At 33.8% G+C, this 22,873-nt stretch overlaps 1 protein-coding gene across 2 annotated transcripts in view; it reads left to right on the top strand.

Moving 5' to 3' along the window:
• Window positions 1-22,375, top strand: part of TMEM196 (transmembrane protein 196) — a 52,315-nt gene extending 29,940 nt beyond the window's left edge. Inside the window, exons 2-5 of one of the 2 annotated variants that reach the window (XM_011973905.1) lie at window positions 11,902-11,958; window positions 15,885-16,139; window positions 17,307-17,380; window positions 19,561-19,910. In XM_011973905.1, coding sequence (XP_011829295.1) covers window positions 11,902-11,958; window positions 15,885-16,139; window positions 17,307-17,380; window positions 19,561-19,567 — 393 coding nt within the window. In that variant the 3' untranslated portion in view covers window positions 19,568-19,910. Of the gene's footprint in view, window positions 1-11,901; window positions 11,959-15,884; window positions 16,140-17,306; window positions 17,381-19,560 lie in introns of both variants that reach the window. The other variant, XM_011973906.1, reaches the window with a different exon arrangement.
• The last annotated feature ends 498 nt before the right edge of the window (window positions 22,376-22,873 follow it).

The raw sequence follows: 22,873 nt of genomic DNA, 5'->3' as shown, positions 1-22,873 counted from the left end.
TATGAGAGTCCATACCTTTCAGGAAAGAGAAGAATCTTGTCTATCATAAAAGCTTAGGGAGTCCTTAGAGTATATGAGACATCAATGGCTGCTGCCTTCAGGACTCTTACATGAGTCTGCATTTCTAATAAGTATCCCCATGTCATTCCAATATAATGGTTTATGGAAGTCATTATTTGAAAAATTCTTCTGGATGCTTTGTAACTCAGACTATTCAGACTAAAGTGGGTCCAGTTGTTAAGACAGCCAAAACCCGGTCCTCACAAACTACCTGTGGAAAAGAAATAGGCAAATAGCATGGGCAGCTTTTATACATTGCCTCATTCCCCAGAGTGTTGAAACCGGATAGATGCACATTCAGATAGGATTATTGAATAAAACATATGTCGTCAAATGGAGCGATGCCTCTTTACTTTCAGTGATATCTTACAAAGGATTTCAAGCAGAGTCATAAAGTCAGGATTATTATTAATGTGACGTAAGCCCTGAGGTTTAAGGAAGTTCCTCTTAGGGCACCCTACTCTCCCTGAGAGAGCATACTCTTTTTCCTTAGAAAAGACAAACAAAAAAGATGGCAACAGCTTTGGTTATAGTCCTTCAAAGACCAGTCATTGTTTTCAATCAAAAAGTAAGATGCCTGTCTCCTTTAGGAACTGTGCTTTAGATAGGCATGACATGAAAAGTATAGTACCTGATGGGTTAAAATAACGATAAAATAACAAAGAAATTGACCCTATTCAAAAATGTATTCTGATATTTTAATGTCCTGAAACATTTTCTAATATGTTTTGACTGATCATATGTTATCTGATCTTGACTGAATGAAACGTATCTGGATTTCTTCCAGTTGCAAGTTTCTAGATGATATTAGGATAGTGTGTGCGTCAAGGCTAAAGAGGGGTCTAAAGAGGAGAATGAACTACAGTCACTCAGAACAGTGAACCAGTCAATAGCAGGTAATAGCATCACAGCATTCAGATGAAAGTGCTAAAACGTTGTCCAACTTCTAGTTTCACCAAAAGGGAAAAGCTATTCTGTGTATATTCTGAAGACAAACTGGATGTTTGAGAGAAAGTGAATCAACTACTGGAATATATTCTCATAGGTAAATTTCACAAATCATTTTCTGTCAATTAAGAACAGAGTCTTTTCTAGTTTGGGAAATTACTTCTCATCTCTAAAAAATATTTTTGCAATTATCACTCAGTGCAAAACTGTCTTTTTCAGTGACTTTTATGTAGAAAAGTCTATTTGTATTGACATCTCAACAGCATCTAAGGACTGAGAAAGAACTTTCTGAAACACACAGTGTTATGACTGTGACATGTGAAAGGTCAACACCATCCAAGTTATTTTCAAATGCTACCATTTAGAAAAGAATTAATCTATCATGACGAACCATAACTGTTTTCAATGTTTAACTGGATTTGATTCAGTGATGATTAATTGCACCCAGTTATGTGCCTTAAAATTGGCTGAAATTGACTAATTTTTGTACCTCCCCACGGATACTGTAAATATACAGTATCATCAATGCATTTACTAATTCATTCATTTCATCTGAAGTTCAATTATGTCATCTAGAAATATTATTTCAACAGCACAGCTTTGTCAGAGAGGCTATGGCAAAGCTGGATATAACAAGTAGATGATCTATCACTCTAACAATGCCAGTAATGGCAAATGAAATAACACATTTAATTCCATTGTTGATATGGAGATTCATATGAGGTTTGAAATGGTTTCTTAGATCCATAATTTCTTTTCTTCATAAACTTGCCCATCACAGAGCAAAATTCCTTTTTCAATCCATTTCTTTTTCTAGAGGGTCAAGAGACTATCAAAATGCTTTACAAAATATTTTTTTTCAGCAACTATTATGAATGTGTGGAACTACAAGATCCTTTCTAACCAAAGATGAAATATGTTAGTTATTGAAGGTGGAGACTGCATCTACTTCAACATGTAGTGGTTTATGCTTCATTATATTTAAGAAGAAAACTATACTCTGCCTGCAACCTCAATCTTCCATGATAGGCTTAATTTATTTCAAGGAGTGTGCTCAATTCTTATAAACTACTCTATGGAACTTTTGGGTTTGTTTCTGAAATGCCTGACCACCCCTCCCCGCCCCCAGATTCTGGATTCATTTCAATTCCACATGCAAAACCAGCCTTGGATATAGGCAGGCAAAACAATGACCTCAGTGGTTGTGGTTGAAAAAATGCTAGCAGAGTTCCTTGGCCCACCCCAAAAAGGGGTGCCACCCTCTCATTCCAAATACACTTTCTGAATATGTACAGATTGGGGAGTTTTTGTTGGTATTTTTTAAATACCTATGGAGAACACAAAACTGAGTAACAATGAATCTTGATGGACTATTTTTTCTTAATATTTACATCATAATTTTGCCTTGAGCAAATAGGAGTCAACTTATTTAACTTTTTGAATGAGTAACTCCTGAAAATGGTTCAAATGTAAATGAAACCAAAAGTATTCAATGAAAAGTTCAGTCCCCTTGATCAGGTTGCCATCACTCCTCTAACTCAAATAATCATTTGTTTCTTATTTGTTTTTCCAGAGTTACTTTAAACATGTATGAGCAAACTTGTATATAGATAATTATATATTTCTTGCCTTTCTACACAAAAGGTAGTATATTACATACACAACTTTACACCTTGCTTTTATCCCTTAACTATATGTGTTGGAGAACTTCCCATATCAGTGAATAGTAATCTTTCTCATATATTTTTAATAGATGCAGAGAACTCCTTTAAGTTTAACCAGTTCTCTACTGACTGACATTTGGGACTGCTCTTCTTGTGCTATTACTAATAGTGCTAAATTAAATAATACGGCACATGGATCAGTTTGTACACTTGCAGCTAAATCTGTTGGATAACTTCTCACTTGTGGGACTGCTGAGGCAAAGGAGATATACGTATGCATGCACACGCACACACACAACACACCTGTATAATTTTAATAATTGTTGCTGAATTCCTTTCAGTAATCAATGTATCTTTAAGCAATGTATGACTGGTTCTCTACATCTTCGCCAATATTATCAAACAGTACAGAACAGAATCAAAGGATTTCTGCCAATCTGATAAATGAAAAAACATATTTGAGTTAGTTTGAAGTTGCTTTTCTCTTATTACTGATGAGGTTGGGCATATTTATATTTAGAAGTCATTTGTATTTCAGGGAAGTATCTGTTCATATCCTTTGTGTATGTTTCCATTGAATCGTTTGTCTTTTCCTTATTAGTTTTTAGGAGTTCATTTACATTAGGGAAATTAGTCTTTTGCTTATTGTTGCGAATATTTTCCCCAGGCTGCCAGCAGATTCAGTGTCTGTTGAGGGTTCACTCTTTGCTTCAAAGATGGCACCTTTTAGCTGTGTCTTCAGGTAACTGAAAAGATAGACAAGCTCTCTGACGCCTCCTTTATAAGGTCACTAATTCCATTCGCAAATATTCAGACTATAGCAAGTATGTTTTATGTATTTTCATTTGTATAAATCCACTATAGTGTTCTTCATTAATGTTTTTTTCTCCTTATTTATACTTATGTTACACAATTTATTTTTAGGAATTTTATCACTTGCATATATGAATATTACTAATTTCTAATACTAATTTGTGCCTTGCTACCTTTCTATATTACCATGTAGAGTTGATTCTCTTGGGAATTTCATATATCAATTATATTGTCTGCAAATAATGATAGTTTCACTTCCACATTTGCAATTTTAATACTTTTAATTTATTGCTATTGCCTGTTTGGACTGTCTAGTAGCTCTGCTCCAATGTATAACACAAGTGGTAATAGTGGGCATCCTTGCCATTTTCATCACATTGAATGCAGGATGTATGCTATCAACACGATTTATCACTGTTGGCATTGACCTTGGTCACCTGATTGAGGTGGTGTTCTCCTTGGAAAAAAGAGTACTCTATTCCATGGAACTTTTGGGTTTGTTTCTTAAATGCCTGACCCTCCAGTCTGAATTCATTTCAATTCCACATGCAAAACCAGCCTTGGATATAGGCAGGCAAAACAATGACCTCAGTGGTTGTGGTTGAAAAAATGCTAGCAGAGTTCCTTGGCCCACCCCAAAAAGGGGTGCCACCCTCTCATTCCAAATACACTTTTTGTATTCCCATATGGTACTTTTTGGAAGAAAATCATTAAGTGTGGCTCACACTTACATAGTCGGAAGTTATGCTCCACTTCTTTGAGAGCAAACTATCTACATAAGTTATTTGAAATTTTTCTGTACAGTAGATTTTCCTCTTCTCTCCATTTACTGATTTAGTCTATCATTCATTTTCATGGCCTTAAGGATATTTATGGTACACATTGTGTCATAATCCCATGCTATTTTATTTTATAGCTTGAATTGCTCCAGCTTTAGTCATTGGAAGCTATTTCAGTTGGCTCCTTTGTCCCTTTGACAAATCTCAATGTGGGTTTTGTTTGTTTGTACTCTCTACATTCATCTTATATATTTCCTACCCCAGTCCAAAAATCAGTCATTTCTCCAAGGATGCATGGTTCCTTTTATAGGAAAAGGCATTCGAAACTAAAATCTGGGTGATAGGTGTGCTCATTGATACTGGGATGTTGCTCCTTCGAGAACTTGTCAGTTATCAGAGCAAATAAATATATATATGAGAATATGCCAGTGTGTGTATAGACATCCATACAAATAGTTCTATATGTAACCGTCTGTATCTACATTAAACTAAAAATTGCTTAATACTGATACCTACAACTCCAGTCCCTTCCCACTGGATCATTCTAGACTCTTCCCCGGACTTATCTCTGAACTCTCAGTCTAACAGTAAGAAATCTGGCTTTTACCATTTATGCATTTATTTAATTGTTCAATTTCAGTATACATGTATAGTGGTGTCAAAATTGTTAACCAGTAACCCTGTAGGAAACAACTTTGTGAAATAGAGTATAATGCTTATATACCATTGCCTTTTTGTCTTTTTTTCAGTTTTACATATTCCACTTATTTCTAAAGTTGTATCTCAGGTCAGCATTTTCTCCCTGACCCCTTTCATTGAAATTGTCTTACACATTTTATTATAGTTATATTGTTTGGTTACATTCTACATTCTATTCTGGGATTCCCTAACCCCCTAATTTTTTAATTTTTAACAAAATTAATTTTAAAAAATTTTTAGACATTAAGGTTTTTTTGTGCTAATGTGTTTTCACAAAAGGGTAGTATCATGTGTCCACAATTGCAATATCATACAGAATAGTTTTATTTCCTTAAATATACACCCCACGTGTCACCTTTTCAACCCCCTTTACCTCCCTCCTACCCTAGCAGTTGCTTATTTTTTGCTGCCTCTATTATTTACTTTTTCCAAAAGTTTACAGAATTGGACAGTGAACAGCCTTCTCAGACAGGCTTTTTTATTTAGCAGTATGCATTTACATTCTGTCCATGCTTTTGAGTGTCTTGGTATCTCGCTTTTTTTTCTATCAGTGAATGGTATTGCCTTGTATGAATATATCACAGTTTATCCATCCATCTATGAAAAAAAAATCTTTATTGTTCCTAGTTTTACAAATCATTTCAAATTAGTTAGGTAAATACCTAAAAGCAAAATTGTTGGGCCATATGGGAAGACTATGTTTAGCTTTGTAAGAAACTGCCATCTTGTTTTACATAGTGGCTACACCATTTTCCATTCCTATATGTAGCAAATAAAAATTCCTGCTGCTTCACATCACAAGCAATTGATATCATCAGTTATTTGTTTGTTTAATTTTAGCCATTCTAGCAGATTTGTCTTGATATTTCTCTGTTGTTTAAATTTATAATTTTTAATGACAAACAATGTTGACTATCTTTTTACATGTTTATTTGCCATCCGTGTATCTTCTCTGTCGGTTGTCTGTTCAGATCTTTCACCCATATTTTAATTCAGTTGTTTGTTTTCTTATTCTTGATCTTGTTTAACTTCAGTTTATTTCCCTTCAATATTTTTCTGCAGGGGTGTTTGTTTGTATAGGTGTCTTTCTTTTGCCTATTTCTCAATTCTCAATAAAAAACTGACCTGATTTACCCAGATAATAGTGTACCATGCCAAATTCTAGGTCTAGTTAACTAAAACAAAAGAAAAGTTTGAAAAAAGTTTAGAAAAGATTAGAGACTTAGGATAAAAAAATACGTATTAGCAACGATGAAGGGCTCTGAGTGAAATAAATTAAAGGATGATAAAATAATGATCTCTATGTCTAAGACCTATTACAAACCAAACAACTCTCACTCTTTGACCTTATGTTTTGAATGCTGACTCCATGTTTCTCCCTTGAAGAGCAGTTTATTTGGTCTTCATGTTTGTCGATATCTCACTGAGAGTAGTTAAGGAGAATTTCAGGGCTGAAATGGAGAGCCCTAAAATGAATAGGTCTATTGGTAAAGCACTGCTGAAAACACTGCATGTGATTCCCAGGGAAATGGACTCTGTACCTTGACTGTATACTAGAATCACCTGGGAAGATTTAAAAATAATGATGCATGAGTCCTACCCTGGAGATTCTAATTTTTGATTGGTTAAAATGTCAGGAATTTTAAAAGCTAATATGCAGCCAAATTTGAAAACCACTGCTTTCAGGCAGGCTTTCCAACTTGATAAGCTTTCTCCATTTTACAGAGATAATTTGCTCTATATATTATATATATACACTATATATACATATATAACATATATACTCTGTGTGTGTGTGTGTGTATATATATATAATAGAAACCACTAGAAAAGTGGGATCTCAAATGAAAAGAAGCCCATAACAGAGGAGGCATCCTTATGAGTTGAGCCAGGATATGATGTAAGAAAAACACAATCACTAGCACAATATCAAGAAAACTATGAAATGCTTTCTATGTGCATTTTGTGTTTTGAACCACAAAATAACCTTTCTAAGAGCTTCCAGAGTTATTACTTAATTAAAAGGTGAGTGAAGTAGAGTAAGAATATTCAAGAACTAGTGGTCTCTAAATAAGTCTTTCAACTTTTAATCCAGGTACAGGATAAATACATCTTTTAGCCAGAACTAGATTCTTTCTAAACAATTTTTAAACATTTAATATCTGTCTGTGTGTTTTCCTGATGATTTTTCTATGCATGTTAAAGAAATGAACTAATGTTTATGAAATTGTATAAGTCATTAAAGGTTTTCAAAGTATTAAATTCAATTTGTGGTTCAGTGGGTTAAAAAAAAAGTAGTGTTGTTTCTATTTTCTAATGAGTATATCTCCTCTAATAACTAGAGAATTTCAGTGAAAATTATTTCATCTGAAGTAGTTAAATATTATGTGGGAAAAATTTTTAATAAGCTGTGTTAAAATAGGATTGGCCCGTCACCGTTTATAATCTTATCAGTTCAGCCTTGCCTGCTCTCCTTCAACCTTGCCTGCCCTCCCTGCCAGCTAATACTTATATCTGCTTCCACAGTAATCATGGTTCCGAAATTTTCCATTACATAATTCAAACTGGGAAATTCTACCATTGCCTTTTTTACTTTTAGTTGCTCTTCCCCAAAATAAACTTTCTTGTACAGAAAAGAATACTAATACGGAACTCATTAACTAGTACCTAGGCCAGTGTAAGAGAAAGAGAGAGAGACAAGGAAAGAGGGAGACAGAGAAGAGAGACAAACTAGCAGGGAAAGAAAAGGGTTTTACTCATTTTAAAGAAATTCTAACACAGTACTTTTCTGTTCTCTATTTTTCCTCTTGCTAAGAAAATTGAAAACATTCACATTTAGTCTTATTGCTTACTTTATTAGAATTATTTACATCAATTTATTGCATAGTGTCACTTTTTAAATTTTTTTCTAACTTTCCTAATACCTGTTGGTTTAATCTTTGTTGTCATTTTATCTTGTTTTTAAAACAAATTCTCTTTATTTTTAGTTTTCTGATCTATAATTTAATGCACAAATTTAAAGTTCAACTTTTTAATTGTTATCTAAATCTAGTTAGGATCTCTTTATTCATTTAAGTAATATAAGAATGTTAGAACATTTTACTTACATCTTCTTTACTCCTGCTCAACACATCATAGCTTATGCCAAAATCGCCTGGGGTATTAGCAGATACTAATTTTTTTCAATAATGTATTTTCCATTTAAAACATTTACTGTGTTTTATTTTGTGTTTTTGTTATTTCTTTCCTTTCCTGTCTCATATCTTTCTCTATTTATTGTCCTGAATACAACTTCCGGTAATTCTTTTAGAGTTTTATGTGGAATAATGTTTTTGAGCCTGTATCAGTTTCCTGTTGCTTCTCTAACAACTTTCTGCAAATTTCGTGGCTTAAAACAATGGAAGTTCGTTTTCTCACAGTTCTGAGGGGCAGAAGTCTAAAATTAGTCTTTAGGGCTGCATTCCTTCTGGAGGCTCCAGGGAGAATCAGTTTCCTCGTCCTCTCCAGTACCCAGAGGTCACCTACATCCTTTGCCTCATAGCCCCCTTGCCCCTCTTCAAAGCCAACAGTGTGCATCTTCAAATTTCTTCTCCCTGCCTCTTTGATTCTGTCAACACATAGCCTTCTGCTTCTTTTGACCTTGCTTCCCTCTTAAATGACCCTTGTGATTACGTTTAAGGAATCCCTGGATAATCTGTAATAATCTCCCCATCTCAAGAAACTTAATTTAATCACATTTGCAAAGCCTTTTTTACCCTATAATATTCATGCATTATGGGCGTTAGAAGATGGATATATTTGGAGGGCCATAATTCAGTCTACCACCATGCCCTTGGCCAAGTGAACATGTCGTTCTTATAATCTGTTGCTTAAATAAGAGTTTGGCTGGATATACAGTGCAAAGTTTGAAAGTCATTTTTTTTCCAGAATTTTGTATTTTATCTTAATATCTACTTTTAGGCTGTTAGTGTGAGAAGTGGAGTCAGTCTGGTGTACGGAACTAAATGTTGTTGTGGCTGTGATTATCTTTGGTGCAAAATAGTCTTCACACTCCTCTAGTAGTGGGCTATAGTTGCCTTGTGCTTATGTGCTGGACTTTTTTTTTTTTTTTTTTTTTTTTTTTTGGTGTGAGTGCTCCACCCTCAGCTGGAGTACCTGTTCATCTTCATCACAGGGTGGGGGTGCAGGGTCTCCTCCCACGCTGTTGTCTCTCCCTCATTGGTGGTAGACAGAGTAGCTGGGATGACAGGCGCCCGCAACCACGCCTGGCTAATTTTTGTATTTTTAGTAGAGATAGGGTTTCACCACATTGGCCAGGCTGGTCTCAGATTCCTGACCTTGTGATCCACCTGCCTTGTCCTCCCAACATGCTGGGATTACAGGCATGAGCCACCACGTCTGGTCCATTACATTATTAAAAACAAATTAATTAGACACTTAATAAAGTCTTAAATTGTATGTGTGATTTCTGACCTTTATGTGTTACCTTGAGCAAGTCACTAACCTCTCTGGACCTCTAGTTCCCCACATCCCCACATGTAAGCTTTGAGGGATAAATTAAATCAACTTTTAAGATCTCTTCCATTATTATGACTTGGGGTAAATAAAGATAGCCAATGAAATAAAATATCAATTTACTACTTTGGGGGCCTCTTTTTCTCTTTTCTATAAACTGTGCTGGCTAAATTTCAACCAAGATCTTTTAGATCCTCCTCATAAATCCCATAATTTCATATGCTTCCTGTTACATGTGTCCACTTTTTCTCAGGTTACAGCTTTTCTCTAGGAAATGTGATTTCTGGATACTCTAACAGAAGTGACAGTCGGAGAGTATTTACATTCTTCTACTGCAAGTAGAAAAAATTTTGATTGATTCCTTCACTACTCTCCCTTCCCTCTCCCAATCCTTGAATTCCCATTTCTTAGCTCCATCCAATTGAAGTGAGACAATACAAAATAGCAAATTTATTGGCACCTAGATGTTCCAACCAAATGGTTGAATGGAGAACTCTGCTTATGCTCCTGACCACCCCTTGGGCTTTACTGTAAATGAATAATGGCAGTGTTTATAGATTTCAAAACAGATGCAAGGAACATAAAGCTACACTGCTTTCAAATTCTTTTCGATTGAGTTCTGGATAAATGAACTTTCAGGATGAAAACAGGGTAGTCAGGGAAACTTAAGGAGAAGAGTATGCTTGAGCTTTGATCTGAAGCTTGAAGCACTGAGAGGTACAGAATTGGTCCAAACTGGAATTTCTTGAGCACAGCCTTGAAAAATGTGAGATGAAATTAGTAACAAAAAGAGTCCATAAGAGGACATGATCATCTACACTTAGGACACAGTGGGTGGTGAGAAATGGTCACTCTGAAATAGCTTTTTAAGGCTACTGAAAATTATGCAAGTATTCAGGTTTTATAAAGTTCTGAGTTTCTATCTTCTCATGGTTTTATAATACTAAAAATATTTTGTTAGCTCTATTTCTAAAGTATGTTAACTATTTAGCTATCATATACTTTCTGAATATAATCCCAACATTTTTTTGCCTTTGAGTGTTATGTTTTTGACCATCAGAATTAATTTTTTTTCTATTAATAAGTACTTTCTACTTTAGTTAAAACTTTGGTGCTACATTTAGAAAATCCTTCCCGGTCCTCTAAAATTATATCAATATTTAACTTAGTTGTTTCCCAAGGCATTTAAACATTTTTGTATAAATATTCAATTTTATATTAATTTTGGTGTATGTTAGGGAATGTTAACACATTATTCTAGTTCTATTTATTGGGAAAATAATCATTTCCATTAATATGAAAGGTCATCTAAATTATATACCAAATTTTTATATATTCTGTGTTCCATATTCCTTCTTGCTGCACCACTGCCCGCATAATCATTTTGCTCCCTTATAGGAAAAGGTTCCTTGCAACAACTTCCCTTACTTATTGCTTTTTAACAAATTTTCTTGGTACTTCTCACATGCATATTATCTCAGATAATCTTTAGCATATTTTGATATGTATTTGGAAATAAATCTATCCAGGTGTCAAATATTTAGTGAAATAAGCTATATTGTTAGTTCTGACTTCAGATAATTAAACAACAACAACAATGAAAACTAGTTCTCTTTGCAAATCAAAATTTTCTTTACAAATCTGAAGTCCTTTAGTGGACTTCTTACTTATTAATGAATATTTTACATAGTTTAGTTCAAGTCAGAAGTATGTGAAAACTTGCACTCAGATGGAACTGTTTCTATTCAAATTAAACTATTTATCATTTTATGATCACCAAAATATATAATAGTCTCTCCTTGGTAGATAATCTGATGTGACTGCCTTTGCAAAGCAATTATGTCAACAATGTTTTATCTACAAGAAATTACATGCTGTCAATTGCTTTATCCCTTTGTGTTCTTCTGACATATCCACAAGAACAGTCTTTCGGGTAGAATAAGGAAATAGTCACTGTACCAACTGGAGAGGTACAAAGAGTATCTCTATAGAGAATCATCCTTGTCTGATGCATTATCTTTTGATTTGTGCAGATTCTTTCCTGTAGTATAACTTACTGATTTCTCGTTGTTAAGTATGAATGAATGTATCACACCACTTTTCTCCCTAAGAAAGTGGAAAGGAATCAGACAGTGAAAGGAAATGAGAAAAACAAAGCTCTAAATTTATTTACTTAATAATTTTACCTGGTGGTAAAATGGATTCAATTACCTCTAACAATCTTGCAAAAAATAAATTTTTATTAGGGTTTATACCTTTATCATTTACTATTCTAGAATGAGATCTTATCCTTTCCAGATTTTGAAGGAAATTGAAAATGTTCTATCTTCCCTGGAGAAAGTATCATGAGTGAACTAAAAGCTAAAATCTAGGGGTCCTCGTGTCTTTGGATAAGGCATAATTGTTCTTCTTTTCCTTTTCAGTTTCTTCTTTGTGGCATTTGTGGAATATTGTGCGCCAAAAAAAAATCAGGACTTGTCGTAAGTTTTTGATTTGTTTGTATTATGCATTGAGGTGTTTGAAATGTAAAATTCTAAAATAGAAATGATGACTAGCCAGTTTTCATATACTGAATATTGCTAGTTTGAGACAAAAAAAAAAAAAAAAAACTGGCAAAAAATCCTGCCTTTTCTGTTTTCAAAGAAAACCATCAAAATTATTAGAAACCATGACAAAAGCCCACCAATATAAAAACACTTTAATAAACTCTTTAAACACCGGAATATGTAACCTTTAATGACTGCTGCAGATGGCAGTCTCTAGTTTTCCAATTTGAAGACTGCCAGACAATCGCCTGAATCCTTCAGTGAGCTCAAGAAGATAAAGCTTCAGCCCATGAGAAATGTAACCGTTTAAATATGGAACTGGGCCTAAGGATTATTGGCTTTCTTTGACTGTGAAGCAAGTTTTGCGAAGCAGCAAGACAGCTGTGTTGCTATGGTTACAGTTAATTCTCAGAGATTTATTTTATTTTCTTTTATTACTGTGAATGCACACATAAGTGTTTTCAGATGTTTTCTGGTACTATAGTGGGTTTCTGGGGTATGGAACACACTACCAGTTAACTCTGATATTGGCTGGATGAGACACACTGCATGCTGAAGTGTGGATTCCACATTGCCTTTCATGATTTTTTATGAGAGTTTGGAAATAAGGAAAAAGTGTGGTTTATTTTACCAAGTATTATGGGAAAGAACATAGACACTTACAAATTAGCAAAATTAATACTACACAGGGACCCTAGGAAGTGGCCTTTGAGCCTAACAAGAGTTTTCCAAGGGGAGGCCAGTTATGTGAGCAATCAGGCAATTGGAAGCATTGCAGTTATTTTTATTTGACCCCTTTTTCTAATCACACCTTTCCTTGTGAGAACATCTATTATGACAAAAAGGCTAAAGCCCTCATTGCTTTAGATAGCAATTTTATATTTGATTTTTAAAAATTACATAAAGGGAAAAATGAAACCTTTAGAAAAAAATGTATTTTTTCAGGCTTGTAATTTGCATTTATGATTCTCCCATCATTCTTTAGACATGGCCTTCATTCTTCTTATGCTCTTCCTCTACCAAGACTCTTTATGACTATGTAGGAACAACTCCTTGGGAGAAAGCAAGTAAACAAACAAGGAAACAAGACAAAAAAGGAAAAGAAAGAGAAAAGAGAGAGAGAGAGAAAGAAAGAGGAGGGAGGGAAGGGAAAAATAAAAAAGGAGGGAAGAGGCTTTTTGTTGTTGTTGTTTTATACAAAGGCAAGAGTGTCACTTTTCTGTCTTTCTCTTATAAGTTACAAAGAAAAAAAAATAATGAAATCTGATTTTTTTAAGAAACTACCATTCAGGTGGTAGCTGTATCTACTATTAAAAGGTACATTATCCTCTGTACTTTCTGAGGTCCCCATTGATGGCATTTAACTACCAAGATTTTCTACATTTTAATGAAATTTAAAAAAAAATTTTCACTCCAAATATATCTGCAGTCTAGAGTCTCCAACCAGGTGAAATTTGAAAATAGTATATGGTTACAGATTTTAACATTTTAATTCCTGGATAAGATTGCTTTGTTAATACATGTTAATGAGGTGTCATGCCTTTAAAGAATTAATCAGAATGACATCAGGAAAGATATGGGCTTTCATGTGATAGAAAATTAAAGGTATTGTCTGCTTTCTCTGTAACAATAATTAATTATTTGAAGCTTGATTATAATATCTTTCCATATTTTCAGAGAATGAGTAAACACCAAAATATATCCCCAAAGAACAGCATGACATCCAAACCTACTTTAAAATAAAATATAATTGGTTAATTCTAGTAGGCATCATGAGCTACAAGTTTATACTTAGTAGGATGATTTTATTATTGGTAATGGATCTTCAGTATTATATTTAATCAAGTATAAGAAGATTTTATTCATTATTGGATTTTTAGCTCTGATGATACAGATGCAATAAGGAATGCTGAATTAAGTTGAAGAAACGAAATTAACTACTGTAGTTACTGACATGACATATTCTCAAGAAAGCCTTCTCCAAAAATCTTGGCTGGGCTAAATTCTTCTCCTCCCTACTCCTAGGGCAATCCATATATCCCTTTCTTAATATTTATCATTCCATGTTAAAATTCTGGATCTTCTCTTTCACAAGATTTAACGATTCTCAAGAGGAAGAATTATGAATGATTGATTGTAATGCCAGCAGCTGCTGACTCAGGGGCTAACAGATGCTAGGTGCTTAATAAGTGCAGAGTAAACTCAACTGTCAATGAAAAATAATACCTGATAAGGCCGGGTGCGGTGGCTCACGCCTGTAATCCCAGCACTTTGGGAGGCCAAGGCGGGCGGATCACGAGGTCAGGAGACTGAGACCATCCTGGCTAACACGGTGAAATCTCGTCTCTACTAAAATTACAAAACATTAGCCGGGCATGGTGGCGGGCGCTTGTGGTCCCAGCTACTACTCGGGAGGCTGAGGCTGGAGAATGGCTAGAACCCGGGAGGCGGAGCTTGCAGTGAGCCGAGATTGCGCCACTGCACTCCAGCCTGGGCGACAGAGCAAGAATCCATCTCAAAAAAAAAAAAAAAAAAAAAGAAAAGAAAGAAAAATAATACCTGATAAAGTAAAATTAAATGTTAAAGCGAGTTACAAAGCTGTTTGACTTGGAGAATTATAGCAAAAGAGAAGATCAATAAAGTCCAAGTTAGGACTTAATTTGTGCCTTTCATCCAGGAGTCTAAGGAAGAAGCAAAATTATTTCCAGGAAATGAAAAATATCACTGATGTGGGAATAAGTAATTCATATTGAAGGACAAGAGAGGTGACTGGAATAAGACTGTGTTCCAGAGAAGAATGGAAATTAGATTGCATAATTCAATTAGTATCATACTATAAAGTATCATGAAAGCCCATAGAAGAATTTAGACCAGATGCAAAAAGAAAATATAATTATTAAAGTTATTTGACTAGTTAATTTAAGTTTATTAAATATTCACAAAATATGTACGTCTCAGAAAGCATTATTCTTGGTTCTGCTAGGGATCCTATGATAGTTGTTAATTAACCCTCCTAGCTCTATTAATAGACACTGAGATCCAACCAATAGTAGGACCAAAAGCAAAGCTACCATCTGTTTCTCTAAAACAAACAAACAAACAGTATTTTTGGAACACCGATTGTATATTCTTCAACAATAGTGCCACAAAGTAATAAAATATTTGTAATATATAGGGGCCAGTTCATAGGAGTCCCTAAAGTACTTGTTTAGGAAATACATGCACAATGAAATATGAGTGAACTTTTTTTAAAAAAAAGAGATTTAACTAAGTTTCCTAAGCTCACATAGGTAGGAAGGTATAAAGATTTGAAGTTAGGTGGAAATAATGACAATCCAAAGAGAAGCTATTGAGATATTTTTGAAGGATTGACACAGTGAAATTAGATTTGGAATCAGAAAAATCTCGGTTTGGTGCCTAAACTTAGCGTTAGCTATTTACCATTCATTTTTCTAAAACACATGTTACTGTCTCAGAGGCTTGCTGGCAGTGTTAATTGAGATGATATCTGTTAAAGTTTCTAGCATAGTAGCACACAGTAGATGTTAAATAAATATTTAAATCTGAATCTACCTAGAAGATAAATTTTGTTTGTTTCAGGGTTTTCATAAGCTAATCGTCAGCTATCAATTTCTGAAACACTGTGGTATACTCTCTCTGTCTACAGTGAGTCAGAGTGAATAGAAACTTGGTTTAAAAAAAAAAAATCTCCTGTCCTCTGTGAAGCACCAAAACCACTTTTTCTTCTTTATTGTAGGTTAGTCATCCTTGACATGCAGCCCGACAGGGCAACTGTGTTCTGGTCAGGTTTGACTTTTCAACTTTAACGCTCCCTTTCTTTTATTTTTTTTTTTTATCAGATGATCCTCTTTTCAGCCTGCTGTATCTGTGGACTCATTGGGGGCATCCTGAATTTTCAGTTCCTCCGGGCAGTCACAAAGAAAACTTCCTCCCTATACCCTCTGCACGTTGCCTCCATGTCTCTCGCGTGCATTGGGATCGGGGGCTGCACGCTCTCTTCCTGGCTCACTTGTCGACTAGCCAGTTACGAACAGAGGAGGATGTTCTCAGAAAGGGAGCATTCCCTGCATCACTCTCATGAAATGGCTGAGAAAGTGAGTTTCGTACCTTTTCCTCTCACTGCTAGCACATGATGAAGACTGAAGTCCGCTCTGGGTGAATCAACTTGAAACTTTAGATCACAATTTGAGGAATCAGATTTTACACATTTGGCTCTATTGGGTTAAGAATAGAAATTTTATATTTATTTTTTTTTCTCTGCAATTCATGGGTACACCTATTTTCGACAAAAGTTTGTAGTCTATGTGTCTATTCAAAAACATAGTGCCTAAAATAGTATTTCATAAAATATTGAATGCTTTATAAATATTGATTTTTATGTATTATACTGAGGAAAAGCACAGATACTAAATACACTCTCCACTCAATAATGCCAGTTTTAGAAATTGCATGAATTCCCTTTTCTAGCTCTTCCCTTGTTCTTGTAAGGAGATGCATTTGATTATGTAAATTTGATCTTCAAGTATAAAGGGGCTTTTTAATAAGGTGACAAAACGCCTGGCCTATCAGTGCAGATATTACAGTCCATATAAAGCTTCATTTAATTCTCATCTAAACTTATGCATATGTGGATAGCTTTGCCTGTACTTTAAGAAGTTGTCCTTGCATAATTGTTTCATGAAACCCATATAAATAGGAAGTTAAATTAATTGTATAAAAGGACAAATGGTATAGTATGATGTCTGTGTTTCTATTACATTTTGCACATATTCCTTAATTCAGTTCCTGCTACTGGATCTAGTAGAGAAAAGAGGAAACACTTGTAAAATAAACTCACTAAGGTAATGGCCACATTATATTTTGCTTCATGTCATGGAAATAAAATTGCATAAGCACAGAGCAGAAGTAATAACAGCAAGGCTTACTGCACATTTCTTTATAATGTTTTGAAGGAAAAATATTTATTCTGTAGTGTTTCCATTTTGTGTACAATCTATACATTCAAATAAGGGGAGCAAGTGTTCTCAAATTGACTCAAGAAAGCAGTTTTAAGCAGAGCTACGCATGTCCTTCATTAAAGAATTAATAATATACATAGGAAGACTCCAGTAATTTAAAGAAACGATTGTTAAAAATAGATGGTCATTTTATATGTATATATGAATAGTGGCTCTTTTGTGCTTTATTTTTATACTAGTCTGATTTAGTTTTCTGTATATATTTGTGCAATATTTATTGTATGATTGTTATATTTACATTAGAGATTGAGGGCTATTGAAATAACCGACTTGCCCAGCTGCCCGGTGGTGCCCCCGACACCAGAGTTACCTACAAGGTACGCTGACTTCTAGGGAGTTACCATGTTGTAATGTCACTGCAGAAAGCATTACCCCCTTCCAGAAAGTCATGATGTCAACAGATCAGTCTGAACTGATGTTGTTTAATGTTGTTTCTCAAAGTATCGCTTTCATAAGCGCTTACTTTGCAGAGCTGACATAAACCTACATGGCCGAGTCTTGCAGCTTGAAAGTTGGTTGAGTATTTAAAATACTCAGCCCGCCTATAAGCATCCAAACACATTTCTGCTTGGATGATTCACGACTCCTTTTATTGTCTGCTACTTCATGATACTGACTCAGTATAATCATTCATGGGCCAGAGTTTTGTTTTTAATAATAGATATGTCTGGATAAAGACAAACTGTGTATTTCCCTCATGCTAAAATTGCATGAGAAGATGGCCAAAGTTGGACACTAATACAGTAAAATTTCAGTATGAAAAGACTCTTCTAGTAAAATTATCTTATGTGATAAATTTTAAATTTAGTTCCCATATTTCAAATTGTTAAAAATAAATAGTAATGTTTCTTGGTTTGCTCAAACAAAGTAATTGGACATACAGAAAGTCATATGGATACTATGGCCCATTTGCAGAAAGCCCATTTGCAAAGAGTCACATTGGTCCAGCCCAAATTTAAACTACAATCTTCCTATTAAATTAAGCATGCCTATTTGCAAATTTGTTTGCAAACTGGAGACTCACTCATTTTAAAAATAATTTTCGCTCTTCTTTCCAATCAGTGATTTTGCTGTGTTCATGGCAGAGTGAATTCAGTTAAGAAAATTCTTTTTTTGTAAAATTTTTAAAAATTGTTTTACTAAATTCTGCAATTGAAGGTTAATATAATGGATTAACTTTTTATCGTTTCTAAGCAGTTTTTGAGTGCAAAGTCCTTGTAGAAGGAGAAAAGGCACCGAATGGGTTGATGTAAATCTACTAGAAATTTGATTTTTCTCTTAGTAGGTAAAAGGGGAAAAGTAAATTTTGTTGAAGATCATTGGGGGTGGGGGGTGGTTCTACTTATTTTGCCATCAATGGTGAGTTCCTCAATGAAGCCTCAAATCAGATTTCTGAGCTATGAACTTAGCTCCAGCACAATAACCCTAATATATTTTCAGATTTTTCATCACATGCATCTCTAGGAGAGTTTCACCATGTACATATCTAGCAGATTCTCCAAACAGAGCTAAATAGAAATAGATAGAAATAAATTGAGAAAATATATATATATATATATGTGTGTGTGTGTGTGTGTGTGTGTATATATATATATATATTTTTTTTTACTGCTCTCTTGCAAATAGGCTTGTTCAAGCATGGAAAGATGCTGCCAATCTATTTTTAGATAATTTTATCAATATATTTTTAGTATGGTGCTCTAACCATTAAAATATGAATGGGCTTCACATCCCATCACTTTTTATTGTATTGGGAAGGGTTTAATATTTAATAAAACATATGAATTAAAAGCATCACAATTTTTCATAATGTTATTTCATATCATCGAAAGTGAAACTTTTAACGCTAGTTTGTCCTTTGCATCTGTATTTTCAGTGCTTTTCTATATAGTTTTACTTATTAACTTTTTAGTAACTGATCCATTAAAAACATGTTAAGAGACTTCGCTGTTATTACTTCTTACTGAAAGAGGGATGGTGTCATGAAAAACAATCTTTCCTACTATGATTTTTTAGTGATCCATAGTTACAAATGAGCAATGATTCCCTTGTAGGCCTTTTTCTGTTCTTAGCAAAAGGCCACGCATTTTCCTATAGAATAAAGTCACCTCTAGAATGCATTGGCACTTTGTTGACAGGCTCAGCAGAGTCTATGCGTGACAAAAACTTGCTCATTTAACCATCTTCTTCTTTCTAGGCAAGGTCTTTCCAAAATTTAGTTGAAGAAAGAAAGAGGAAACTCAGGAAAGTGGGGAGAGAATGGACCGTTGTTGTGGATAGAATATTTTGGTCTAACCGACTCTTACTTCAGCATTTTCATGTGCTCCAAGATGCCATGAAATTTTATTTCCTCAAATATAACAGCAATATCCTTGTCTTTCCCCAAAACTTAGCAAGTTTTTCAATGGATTGAAATTTCTGTTTTGCAAACTCATTAACCAAAACAATGTCTTATTCCAAAAGCCAATTTTAATTAATCATGTCATTTTTCTAACAGGAAATGACAGACAACATGAGCAATGGAGGACCACAGCTGATATTTAATGGAAGAATATAATCAATGTTTTAAAGAATTGAACACTTTTTAGGATTTTCATGAGGCAATGAGACACCAAAGGACTAGAAAATAAAACAGTTTTTGCATTTGCATTTATTTCTCCTGAGCATCCACTAAAATCATTCTTCCTAAAATATATATTGCCTCACTGGTTTCTCCACCCTTTTTCATGGGGTAAAAAACTTTCCAGAAACATTCTAATACAATAATTTCAAGAGGCTTTCCAGATTGTTTCCTTTTCAGGAAAAAGAAATAATAAAACAAATAAAATGCATATTCTATACAAACACTATTTGATTAGCATGATTATTAGATTTGTAATGACATATTTCATATGAGTAATTGAAAAGTGCAAATATCAAGAAATAAAAATAACTTACTGATGTCTTTGTTTTGAAAGACAGATGGCTTCAAGGATGCCACAATTCAAAACCTCAGTAATGCCTTGTTATAAAAACATTGTAATTATTTTCAACTTGTTAATGAAATATATTTCATAATTTATTTGTAAAGGATGAAAAACCTCAAGCATAAAAAAGAGACTTTTTAGAGAGAGAGAATACTAATCTATATGGTATTTTTGCACAAAGAGTGAAAAGTTATATGTGAATATCATTTAAGAAAATAAACATGTTTTTATCATACTGTGCAGATTGATCTGCATGTTCATGAATGAGCCTAAGAATAAAGGATGTGTGTGAATGTGTGTATATATACTGTAAATATACAACATGTATACAGCATATATTATAGCATACATGAATGTAAATAGGTATTAGGAAAGCAATTGTGATGCTGTGGGGTATGATTAAGATTCCACTCCAATAGAAATGGGAAGGCAATTGCTCAAGGCTCTTCTATGCCCACAAAATTACATGTTTAATTTCTACTAAACTTGCCCATTTTTCTTCTTTTAATTGGGTTTGTTTTGTGTAAATATCATTGTGGCTGATACTTATGAAGATGAGTGATCTGAATAGTGTAGTATATAGATAGATTACTTATTTTACTGTTTCACTATGATTATAGTACTTATGTATAGCAATTAAAATTAATTTATAAATGAACATGATTTTAATGACATACTTCCATATTTATAAAGACATCATGACTTAAAATTGTTGATGGTATTGATATTTCAAACACCTTGCAGTCCAATTAAATGATACAAAAGGGCAGATGATGTAACCCCCCAACAATGAAGTTATAATTACCTTTGCTATAATTTAATTTAGGCGTTTTGTTTTACAATTTTCATGAAATAATATAGGCAGTCCATATATAAGAAAGCATATATCCAAAGATCCTGAAATAATTCTTTGTGGAAAAAGTAAAAAAATAGGCTAACATTTATATAGCTATGTTCATTCCTTTCCTGTAATAATGGAATGTTAAAATAGCAAACAAGAACAACACATATACGTGAAAAAACAACATATATCTGAATATATTTATGAGAATATAACCTGTGGCAACAGGCAAAGAAATCTATTATTTTTAAGTACATAACTCTCACTATATTGTATACTTTTCTTTCTCCCCAAATCTAGTCAATTTTCAAGTCATTTTTTATGAGTTACTTATTGAACCATAGGTAAATTAAAATATTTAGTACCCAGTATGAGAATATGATTTATAAACAAAACATGAGTTTTAATTGTGCTAACACAGTAATAATGATACAAGTTAATGAAAATTTGAAGGTCTTTCATTTTATAGCAACATGATCATCATGTAACCCATGTAAATCAGCTCACTAAAAATTCTAGCTGTCATCTATTCAACAGAAATAACGGGACTCTGCTTTTTTGGTGTAGTTTTTGAAGTCTCCCAATGCCTTTGGATAACTTCATTGCCTAGTATATTACAGAAGCTGTCCATAAATGCAACCTCACATAGTGAATCAACATCATAACTATTCATTCAGTGCCACAAACAGGCATGATCTTTGCCAATAAAAATCTAAATTACATCATGAACATGTTTGTGTGTGTATGGTCCTACTGAATTCACGCAAGAATGTAGTTTTGTACTGCAAGAATAAACACTGACTCTAATTTTCTGTAGCATTTCTCTATAAACATGTTTGTACAATACAAAATTATAATACATCAGAAAAATGTTGTAATGTCTTTTGAACTGATTTATAACATAACACATTAAAGGGCAAAAGAAGGCATATCACTGCTTTGATGTATAGTTAAAAAGAGATGCAATCATCACAATTATTCAAATAGTTTACAGTGTATGTTTAACCAAGTATAGATATATTTTTAAATATGATCATTTCTACCTAGTGTTTTCAGAGTTGAGTTTAGAATGATTTACTTGGGATGTGCAGTGATTCTTTTTTAGATAAGTGGGGGATGTTAGAAAGATATTGTTTAAGTGCTTGAAAATTTAATTTGGACAATACATTGAACCACATGCTGGAATGTTTTAAGTGACTACCTTATAGTTTTAGTATGAGCCTACCCTTGGAAGAAAGCAAGGTGATACTAAATTAGAAAAAATATGTGAAACTGGTGTGGTGGTATGCTTTGGACCATATCAAATAGGGAGAGGTATCATAAGCATAAAAGAATACAATTGGGCTCTCTTTGGAAATTTTAAACATATATGTGTATGTGTGTGTATATATTCACATATGTGCATATGTATATGTATATATACATACACACAATGGTTTGGAAATGGAACATGATATGACAACTCTACTGACATGTCTATAATAAAATGATGTGCTTTGAAACTACATATGGTGTTGGCTTTCTTTTCATTATAATACAGAAATGCTTCCCCAATAGCTACATGAATAAATGTGCTATTGTGAGAGTGGCAAGGGATAGCCTGCTGTGAATGAGGGGAAAGAGATAGTCACAGATGAAGGATATAGAATTAAATAAGAATATTAGTTGAGATACAAAAGTTAGAATATGTTCAAGTATAGAGACTGGTTGAAGACATCAAACAAAATGATTATAATAAGAATGTGAAGTCCCTAAGGGCATGAGAAAATAAGACACAGATCATATGAGACAGAATTTACTATGGTAGGACAGAGATTGCATGTGATGTCACAAATTAAACCACAATATTTAGAGAACTCTGATGGCCTACTTGAGTTTGTCAAATTGGTTGCTACTGGCATTTGGGCTGGATAATAACTTATTACGCAGACTGTCCCACACATTTCAGGCCATTGAGCATCTTTCGTCACTTCCCACTAAATCCCAGGAGGACACTCTAATCA

Source organism: Mandrillus leucophaeus, unplaced genomic scaffold (assembly GCF_000951045.1).
Source record: "Mandrillus leucophaeus isolate KB7577 unplaced genomic scaffold, Mleu.le_1.0 Scaffold140, whole genome shotgun sequence".
Lineage (NCBI taxonomy): Eukaryota > Metazoa > Chordata > Mammalia > Primates > Cercopithecidae > Mandrillus > Mandrillus leucophaeus.
This window is presented reverse-complemented; position numbering and strand designations above follow the sequence as displayed.